Source organism: Alternaria novae-zelandiae, assembly GCF_023758075.1.
Source record: "Alternaria novae-zelandiae strain BMP 2774 chromosome Unknown scaffold_34, whole genome shotgun sequence".
NCBI classification, from domain to species: Eukaryota; Fungi; Ascomycota; class Dothideomycetes; order Pleosporales; family Pleosporaceae; genus Alternaria; species Alternaria novae-zelandiae.
In genome coordinates this window covers 18,151-29,152 of record NW_026056994.1, presented here as the reverse complement: position 1 = coordinate 29,152, position 11,002 = coordinate 18,151, and the positions used below count along the sequence as shown (strand labels likewise).

The 11,002-nt window shown below is 40.0% G+C and overlaps 2 protein-coding genes across 2 annotated transcripts; both read left to right on the top strand.

Annotated features, from left to right (window-relative positions):
- Positions 1-56: 56 nt before the first annotated feature.
- On the top strand, positions 57-1,938 carry J4E88_010452 (uncharacterized protein; the record flags this gene model as incomplete). Its single annotated transcript, XM_049404044.1, has 3 exons — positions 57-61; positions 113-275; positions 325-1,938. The coding sequence occupies 3 exons, from the start codon at positions 57-59 to the stop codon at positions 1,936-1,938; spliced, it is 1,782 nt and encodes a 593-aa protein (XP_049250135.1).
- Positions 1,939-3,836: 1,898 nt separating this feature from the next.
- Positions 3,837-5,905, top strand: J4E88_010451 (uncharacterized protein; the record flags this gene model as incomplete). The annotated part of the gene is made up of 2 exons (XM_049404043.1): positions 3,837-3,969; positions 4,023-5,905. 2 exons carry the CDS (start codon positions 3,837-3,839, stop codon positions 5,903-5,905), a joined length of 2,016 nt encoding a protein of 671 aa, XP_049250134.1.
- Between the last annotated feature and the right edge of the window lie 5,097 nt (positions 5,906-11,002).

The following is an 11,002-nucleotide window of genomic DNA, read 5'->3' as shown; positions in this document are numbered from 1 at the left end:
CCTGCCCTCAAGTCACCTTGCAGACACGACAGATAACATAGCACACGGCAGACAAGATGGTGTAAGTATGACCCCCGCATACACAGGCGTATCATGTACTGACTACCGCCAGCTACACGGCGTCCTTTGCCTTCTTCGAGGCGCTCTGGGAGTACGGCGTCAGTCACGTCTTTGTCAACCTTGGGTCCGACCATCCCTCCATCATCGAAGCCATCGTCAAAGGCCAGAATGAGAAGAAGGGCCAATTCCCCAAGATCGTCACATGTCCGAACGAGGTAGGTGCCAGAGATGCACTTCAATTCGGCCAGACACTGACGCGTCTAGATGGTCGCCCTTTCCATGGCGGACGGATATGCCAGACTGACGGGCAAACCCCAATGCGTCATCGTGCACGTCGACGTCGGAACCCAAGGCCTCGGAGCCGCCGTACACAACGCCTCGTGCGGCCGCGCACCCGTCCTCATCTTCGCCGGCCTCTCGCCCTTCACCATCGAGGGCGAGATGCGCGGCAGCCGGACGGAATACATCCACTGGATACAAGACGTGCCGGACCAGAAGCAGATTGTCGCGCAGTACTGCAGGTACACGGGCGAGATCAAGTCGGGCAAGAATGTCAAGCAGATGGTCAATCGCGCTCTGTCGTTCGCCATGAGCGATCCCAAGGGGCCTGTCTATCTCTATGGCGCGCGCGAGCCCATGGAAGAGGACTTGACTCCATACAAGCTGGAGATGGACTTCTGGCATCCGGTCGAACCCGCCGCTCTTCCTCCCAAGGGTGTCAAGACGATTGCCGAGGCCTTGGTGAACGCTCAGGAGCCTCTCATCATCACCGGATACTCGGGGCGAAACCACGATGCCGTGCAAGAACTCGTGCGCGTGGCTGACAACGTCAAGGGCATTCGCGTACTGGACACTGGAGGAAGTGACATGTGCTTTCCCGCAAACCACCCCGCTTGGCTCGGCCTACGGTACGGCAACGACCCTGCCATCAAGACGGCTGACGTCATCCTAGTCCTCGACTGTGACGTGCCCTGGATCAACACACAGTGCCATCCCAAGGAGAATGCCAAGATCTTCCACGTCGATGTCGACCCCCTAAAACAACAGATGCCTGTATTCTACCTAAACGCTACACAGCGATACAGAGCCGACTCTTATACCTCGCTGACGCAGCTCAACGAATACTTTGAATCGCAACTCAAAGAGAAGATCTCTTCCCAGCTCTTCGATCAACGGTGGACAGCGTTACAAGAGTCGCATAAGAAGAAACTCGAAGGTATTGCCGGGGAAGCCAAGGTCGACGACAATGGCCATTTCAGTACCCCATATCTTTGTTCTCAACTCAAGAAACTCTGCCCTAATGACACCATCTGGGCTATAGAGGCTGTTACTCAGACTGGCTTTGTTGCGGACCAGATTCAGGCTACGCTTCCTGGCTCGTGGATAAACTGCGGTGGTGGCGGACTTGGGTGGTCTGGAGGTGGTGCGCTTGGCGTCAAGCTTGCGACTGACACAGAAGGAAAGAAGCAATTCGTATGTCAAATTGTCGGCGACGGTACCTACCTGTTCTCTGTTCCCGGATCAGTATACTGGATCGCGCAGCGCTACAAAATCCCCATCCTTACCGTCGTCCTTAACAACAAGGGCTGGAACGCTCCACGACGGTCGATGCTACTCGTACACCCCGATGGAGAGGGTTCTAAAGTCAGCAACGAGGAGCTCAATATCAGTTTTGCGCCAACTCCAGACTACTCAGGCATTGCCAAAGCGGCCAGTGGTGGTCAGATCTGGGCTGCACATGCATCCACTTCAGACGAGCTCAGCAGGCTGTTGCCTGAAGCCATCAAGAGCGTACTCAGTGGAACATCAGCAGTGTTGGATGCTCACCTTGAGGGCCCAGAGGGAAAATATGGCGGAGGTAAGGGACGTCTGGGTTGAACCGAGCGCCTGTTTTTGCCGCAATCGATAATCAAGGGAAGCCTGGCATGCTGCGTTAGTGAAGATGTAACACATAGCAATGGCACATCTGCATACACGTTTTACTTAAACACGTCAAAACAGTCATGTTCGAGTGAGGCTAACTGTATGCAGGTGTTGTGCCACCTTGATCGTTGCACATCATGAGAGGTAGGCCAAATTGCGGTACGTGTAGTGAAGGACCTGATGACACCGAAGGACTTATGAGGACAAACCAGTCACAGAGGAGCGAGGTAAGGCATCAATGCAGACTCAATCGTGCTGGCCAGAGTCACAACTAGCTATTATATGCGTCATGGAGGACTATAAAAACTCCTCTTCACAGACTTTCACACTCTTATATACATCATCAAAGAGCAAGCAAACAAACCAATCCAAATTCCAAACCTACCTCTCACATCTTGGCTACCACAGTCCTCCACAGTTAAACTGCAAAACCTCAACATCCTACTCAGCTGCCACCTTTACGGGATGTGTTGGTGGGTTACAAACTTCCACAAATGTGGATGCAAATACATGTCCACTCCTGAAAATCCGGAGGGTTACGGTCGTGTGTATATGAACTGTGAGGGGGTTAGCAGCTCCCCCCCAAAAGGTTCGAACGGCTGCGAGAACAACCCCGGCGGCCGAGAAACGATAATGGGAACGAAGTCAGTCTTTCTCGAAACGAACTGCCCAAGGCACGAAGCGGAGGCCAAGGATGCGCAGGAGAAGAAAGATGACGTTGACGGTGGAGGAGGAAAGGGTGACGGTACTGTAAAGGTCGGGGCTTGAGGAGAGGACGACTGAGAGATAGACCACAGTGGAGCATGGACGTCTCATTAAGGACATGGAAGTGATTGCCAAAACAATATGAACAAGATTTCGAGTCATAAATGGTACACAATCAGTCTACCCCTGTTTGCTTCCGAGATTTGAGTGACGAGATGAGTGTGTGCTCATGCCTAGGCAGTGACGGTCATCACATGGCATGTTGCACGAAATCCAGTGCAGAACGCGGCGAAGACACAATCTCCTCAGCCACTAGCCATATTGACCTTGCACATCGTTTTCAGAGGAAAATGCAGCAATGCGCATAGTCGCATCTCATACAGGAAGCCGCATCTGCAATGTCGGCGCTGCAATCGTCTCACGTCAGCTGTATATTACCAAAGCGCCGGAAGCTTTATAGTTGAGACGGACTTGGAGTTGCACGGCGCTATGTAGCCGCATTACGGCCAAAACACGAAAGACTGTTGAAGAAGAAAGAGGCATCTGCATCATGACGTCGCAGCATGAGGAAACAACCACAACATCTGGCGCGCCCGTTATCTCAAAATCAAGTGGCCGAGCTATACCCGTGCTATCACCCGCCATCCGCGATACGATAAACCCATTGATGCTTTCCGGCAAGTCTCGAGCGGGGCGGAAGGGATAGCCGTGGTCGGTGCGGACAAGCTTTCGCAGCCAGCGTACCAAGGTTCACGGCACCACCAAAGCTTACGTCAAGCACGTAACCGTCGCATTGGACGCAATTATCCATCAGATCGACGAAAGTGCAGGACCAAGCGACGCCGTTATCGTCCACCCCAGCCTCGCATACTGGGAACAGCAGGTGCGCGCGTGCCAAGACGGTGGAACGGGCTGACCTAGCTGGAAGAGGCAGCCGCATATGCACTTTACCGTGATATCGGTCTTGCCCTACGTAGTCGGCATCATGGGTAGGTAACTCAATCTTGATGATGCCGGTCCGTGTACTCATTAATATGCCTCAAGGGTCCCTCTCACCTCCGCTTCTCACGCCCTTCCTGTCGCTCGCACATCTGCCTCACAAAGCTTTGTGGTAAATGATGGCGGCCCGAAGCCCTCATCGCGCCTCAATGGCTGTCATCTTGAGCACGATGCTTGAGCTTGCGGCAGCTGCTGTGGTGCGTCGCCAGAGCGCGCCTGTGAACCCGTTCGCGCCCATCGACCCCCAGAACTGGGTCAATCCAGACAACATGACTTGGGATGGTACGTCTGAGCATAACAATGCACATGAAGAAGGTCACTAAAGCTTTAACTAGATTATGCTGCACCACCCACAACCAATTGGGCTGATCCAGCACGCAAGGGCAGAGATCGGAACTTCAACATCGCCTTGGTGACCATAGATTACCCAGACTCTCCGTTCGTTGTCACGCTGCCGGCCAACTCGGATATTTTCGGTAACCCGCAACCACTTGCCGCTGGCTTGAGCCGTGAGGATGTGCCCAAGTTCTACCACGATCTTCTCAACGTACCCAGCGAGCTCAACGAAGGTCACACACTCCACGAGTATTGGATGGGCGACTCGTTCGGAAAGTATGGTGTGGACCTGACCGTGTTCGGCCCTTATCGCATGCCGGCGCGTAGCTACCAATATGGTATCGACGATGAAGAGGGTGGTTTTAATGAGGGCGCTTGCCCCGAAGGACCGCCATGCTCGGTTGATCTTAGGACCGATGCGCTCGGAGCATGGCGTGCTGATGTTGGAAATGAGACGGCAGACGCGTATGAGTTGGCCTTCATTCTCTCGGCCGGCCAAGACGAATCCTCGACGTGGCAGGAATTTGGTGAGATGAAGTTCCTCTCCAAAGAAGACGTTCCCGAGGAGTTTGGACCACCGGATAACTCCTCGCTTCCAAACTGGGCTAGTACACGTTATGTTGAGTGGTCATCGTGGGCTGCAGCCTCTACGATATGGCCGAACGCCGGTGGCGGTTCGTCTACCCAGGGAGAATCGAGTGGAATGGCTACGTTTGCTCACGAACTATCGCACTTGCTCGGTATCGGAGATAACTACAACAACCCCTTCAGTGACCCTCCGCGACGAACATACACCGGCCCATGGAGCATGCTGTCCCGAGGCAGTTTCAACGGACCAGGTGGACCCCACACGCGCTGGCAGATTCCTCCTGTACAGGGTGCATCAATGGGATCCCTGCACACTATGCGAGACAAGCACCAGATTGGGCTCATTGATACAACTCCGATCTTGCAAATCTCTCGCTCAGGTCTCGCCACTTCTGGTCCAGTCATCGCGCAGATTACCGCTCGCTCTGTCGATCCGGTGGACAGTCTAATGGGATTCAATATTTCCTTTGGCGCTGCCGGCGACCTTGCGCCCCCATGTAATGCGTCCCTTGATGCTCTATGCGACGGACGTGGCTACAACAACTACAATGTTGAGGTCGTTCAGCGACTTGGTGCTGACTCTTTCTGCCCAGATTCTGGTGTCATGATTAGCAAGACCAAGGACAGCGATCGCGTGCAGCCGTTCCAATGGACGATTGATGCAAACCCACAGGATGCGCGCCAGATCGATTTCTTCCTCCCCAACGGCACCGCAAGATACTGGACCATTGGCGACTACAGGCAACTAGTCGATGCCTTGTTCCACGCTGGTACAAACTCTGGCTCGGAATACGAGCACATCGATCACGAGAACGGCCTGCATTTGTACATCCTCGAGAAGATCATCGACGACAATGGGGTATTGCACTACACCGTAGGCGCAGCATCAACCGCGACCAACGTTACCACGTCCGCTCAACATGGCATTGAGCTCGGATCTGGCAAGGTTGTCAGCAACGGAAACGCTACCAGCCCCGCGGACGGCTTATACTGCACTTTCGAGCTGAAGAACACCGGTAAAGCCGCCTCGCTTGCGACAAACCCTCATCCACAGGATCTGTCCGCCTACCTTGGGTCGGATATCTACCGTTTGAAGACCGAGGTCAATGGCGCTGGTTGGAAGGTCGCTGTCCCTAACGCGTTGGCTTACGCCAAGGCAGGTAAGCAGAAGACAGTCAATGTCGCTGTTGGTTGCCAGGGATACTGTTCGAAGGAAGCCACGGTGACTCTCATCGCTACGAGTGAAAGTGACAAGTCTGTCACTCGAACGAAGACTTGCAAAGTTCGTTTGTAGATAGTTGATCAGCCCATCAATTCTCACATCTCTTCTGCCTTACCTTATGACGAATATTACATAAGTCTACATTTGTTGAACATCGTGGGTTAGTATTCTGTTAGAGTCTATCAACTTGCAACTTGTGCTGTCGCTGAACTTTGCAGCGTTAAGCTCGCTTTCTGTCTACGAACTCTGGAAAGATGGTAGCACTCTAGAGATCTGACTACGCCTTATCTTTGACCCTGCATGTCCAGCGCCCTGTATGTTGCCCAAGTCTGCGCAGCTGACACTGCTAAACTTCCTGCGGCTAGGACCAACGCCGTGACCCCAAAGATGACAGCCGCCCAGAACGTGTACCAGGTATTGGAGTCTCTCTGGTCCTTCCACAGGGCGATGAACCCTTTCGGCTTCTGCTTCTCTAGATGCCCAATCAAGATCTCGATACGAGGAGTAAGTTCCGGGTATAACTCGTACGACACTTGGTCTGTAACGCCAAGGCTTTCTTCTTCGTCGTTCGAGTCGTCAGCGTACAACTCATTTGGTTGTCCTCCCTCCGCAATCTCTGTACGTTTGTTATTAAAAGACCTAAACTGTACAAGACCTCGGGACAGTTGATAGGTAGCTTGCACTTTCTGCTAGTGCTGTCTTTTAAGAAGCGAGCGGATAGTTCCGTGCGGCCTCTGGGGTCGCGGCTTTCTGAAATAGAACAACATAGCTATAGCGTTTAAGGTTTCGCCGAGCCCTGAAAACAAGCCTTTAACTAAAGTATTTGTTAGTACTTACTGCTGCTAGACGCTTTGCAGAGGAGCAAGCTACTAAGGCAGCAGAAGATTATAGTATACCTCTCTGCGTAACAAGCTAGATACTACCTAGATAGCTTACAAAAGATCTATAAATATAATCTAAGTATCTACTTTTAATATAGTATTACTATTTATAATATACAAAATCTACTAGTCTTTATATAATTAGATTTATAATTAAAGAGATTATAGTATATACTAATAATATTAGAAGATAATACTCTAGAGATAATAATAACTTACTAGAATATTAAGTTCTAGTAAACGTGTAATATAAACTAGAAAATATAAATAGTTAATATTAATATATTAATAGTTAAATGCTTATAAAGATATTTAGTCTACTCTAGTTTTAATTCTCTAATACTAACTAGAAGATTTAGCTTAAAGTATCTTAAGCTAAAAACCTCTTTAATAGAATAATAGTATAATAGATTCTTCTCTAGACGTAACACTAGCACTACTAACTTAGATAGTTATAGTAATAGTAGATATCTAACTTTATTAATATTATCTATATTATTAGATTTAGTCTCTAATATAGAACTCTATAACTATATCTTATAGATAAGCTTAGATTAGAGCTTTTAAATATCTATTCTCTTACTTTTAAAAAATATATTAAGAAGCTTAGTAGATATAAGAGTATATAGAATATATTCTAAATACTTAATCTTATCTAGAGACTAGAGCTTAACTAGAATATATTTCTAGTAAAGACTATAGAGAATCTAGTCTACTATAATAAGCTTCTATAGCTAAAACCTAAGATATATTTATTTACTAGCTAGCTAGTATTTAAGTTCTATAGTAGTGTTTATAATCTTAATAAGGTAAGTTAATAAGTTTTTAAGCTTATAGTAGATAAAAAATAACTAGACTTATAGCCTATTTTTATTTTCTTAGATTAATTTAAAGTCTAGAAATATTCTATATAGCTAATAATTCTAATAAGTATTAAGTCTTTACTTTAGATTTCTAGTATAAAATTATAGTTTCTCTTACACTAAGAGTATAAAAGTAAAGATAAAGTTCTAGTTTTAAAATATAGAATACTATAATAATACTCTAATCTTATTATATAATACTACTAAGTTATTAAGATTATCTAGATTATAATACGTAGCTTAATTTTAACCTACTTATATAAAATATAATTAAATAATATAGTAATTATTACTAAAGTAGAACTTATTAAAAAATATTACTTATATATCTATAAGTATAAGAACACTTTCTAGAAGATAGATATTAGAAAGACCTATAGTTATCTAGAAAGTAGTATTTTAAGTTTTTATATTACTTAATTTTATCTACTATTAATTAGTTACTCTCTTAGAAAGAAATCTTTAATAGACTTTATTTAAAAAGTAGATCTAGGTTAATTTTATCTTAGACTAGTCTATTACTTTATAGAGTTACTTAATTATTTTAAAAAGCTTTTATAGTTAGTATATAATTCTTATAAAAATCTATATTTAATAGACTATTACTTAAGAGATTCTAGAACGTAATACTAGTAAGCTATATTTTATATAGCCTAAACTATTAAGAGTCTTATAGTTTACTAGCTTCTACTAAATATTACTTTTTATTTACTTTATAATAATAAATAGCTTAAGGCTTATTAGCTATAGAAGTATATTTAGCTTCTAACCTTACTATTACTAATACTTAATAAATATTAGAGTTTAGTTCTCTAAGAATACTACTATATATAGCTTTATAAGTATATTATCTTTATATAGCTAGCTTCTATAAAGTAAGATTTATATCTATAATTTTTTAAAAAAGAAATATTTATATCTTTATATCTTTAGTTATACTTAATACTTAAGATAAACTAGTATACTATAATTAGTATCTAATATTAAATCTACAATTTAGACTTAAATATACTTTATTACTAAGTAATAAAACTAGTAAGTTATCTTATAAAAGTCTTAAATATCTATTAGTATATTACTTATATACTATGCTATACTTCTTTATATTTAGATTAAAAACTAGAACTCTAATACTAACTATCTAGATACTTAGATCTATAGAGTAAGATAGAACTAAGATAGAAGAGAATCTAAACTATATAAGAATTACTAAGAGTATATTCTTACTTATATATTAAAAAACTAGAAAGTAAATAATAATAAGTTATGTTATAGAGTAAGGCTACTAAAGGTTCTATCTAAGATTAGAGTTTTACTACTACTAGTAAGTTAGCTATAATAGTCTAATAATTAAAAGCTAAATTTACTATAGTATATATATCTATATATATATAGATTTAGTAGTAATCTATATTAATTAGAAACGTAAGCTTTAAATCTATACTCTATTTTCTAGCTATACTATATAGATTTTATACTTATACCTAGATAAATATATATACTAATACTACGCTCTTAATATTTTTATTACATTTAGCTTTTTATTTTAATAGATAGTTTTATTAAATATACTAACTTTAAAGAAATAGCTATTAGATTTTAGCTTATTATAGTAGAATATTAATATAGAGTAGAGTAATAAAATATAGTTAAGTAACTTTATATAGTAATCTTAATATAAATATATTTTTAAAATACCTTATATTTAGTATAATATAGTAGTAGAAATTAATAAAACTCTATTAGTAATATTTACTATAAATTTAAAGCGTTAATAATATACTTATAAAGTTAATAGTAATAGAAAACTATTTAGTATACTTAAGAATAAACTTAGAAGTATTAAAAGTAAGCTATAGTACTATAAATTTATTAAAAGTTTAAAAATATATATCTAGATAAGCTCTTAAGACTAGATAGATACTAATAGTAATAATAAATAGCTTTTATTAGTAGAAGAGCTAAAAGTTAAGAAGTAGTTTAATACTAAATAAAAGCTATTTTATTAGCTATAGAACTAGGTAAATAACTATAGTTATAAAACTTTTTTAAAATGTTAATACTATAGTTTAGTAGATAGCTACTTTATATAACTTCTTATATAAAAAGTCTATATACTTATAAGATACTTCTCTTTATTTTTTATCTTAAAATACTTTTAAGACTAAATTCTCTAAAATACTAGTAATAATTAAAATTAACTTTTTCTCTAAACTTCTAAGAAATCCGCTTATTCTCTTTAATACTATAACTATAGATACTACTAAAAATACTACTATAGTAGATTTTACTATTTATAAAAGAGAATTTAAGCTTATAAAAGATTTAACTAATCTAGTTTTATAAATAAATCTTTTATTATTAAGATTATATCTAAGTAATAGTTATATTTTTTTTTAAAATATTATTTTTCTAACTAAGTTAGAATTTTTTAATTATAGCTTAAATCTAACTATATATATTAAACATAGCTTTACTTATTAACTAATAAATACTTAATATTAGTTTAAAAGAAGTCTAGCTTAACTCTTAATAGTAAGAAAATATAAAGTTATTACTAAAAATATAGATTTTATATTAGTATTATTAGAGATAAAAAGATAAGTAATAATTAAAGATAATTAAGTATATTTTTCTTTTCTTTTACTTAAAAAAGTTTAATTAGAATCTCTAGCTATATACTTAAGAGCTTAGTAACTATATTTCTAAAGTTATATACTTATAACTACTTTTAAACTTTAGTAGTATTTTATAGTAGTATAGTACTAGAAATTAATATTACTTTAGATCTAGAGTTTACTTATATAGCTACTTAAACTCTTACTTATTTATTACTATAGCTAAGATTATATAGAGAGAAAAGTAGAGTTTAATATCTTTAAAGTAATATTAGTATTAGTATTAAGCTTAGAAGTTATATCTAGGTATTTAGCTAGGTATTTAGCTAGATATTTAGCCTAGGTATTAAAATTTCTTAAAAATATAAGAAGTTCTTTTAGATAGAAAGTTATTAAATAGAAAAAAAAAAAGAAGATAAGAAGTATTTTCTATATATAAAGTTTATATAACTTTCTCTAAGCTACTATTCTCTATACTATAGTTTACCTACGTAAATATTATTTACTACTTATAGTATAGTACTATAATTTAATATTACTCTAGATCTAGAGTTTACTTATACTACCTAGACTTGTACTTATCTACTTCTATAGCTAGAAGAAAGACTTCTACTTTTTCTACTAAGAGCTTTCTCTTAGAAAGCTTTTATATTAACTTTTAAGAATATTTTAATATTTTTATAGCTCTATAGCTTACTTATTACTATCTCTAAGTCTACTTCTAAGTATACTAGAAAAGTTTTTATTACTATTACTATTTATATGTATATTATTATTATTATTAAAGTACTATATTTATAGTAAATA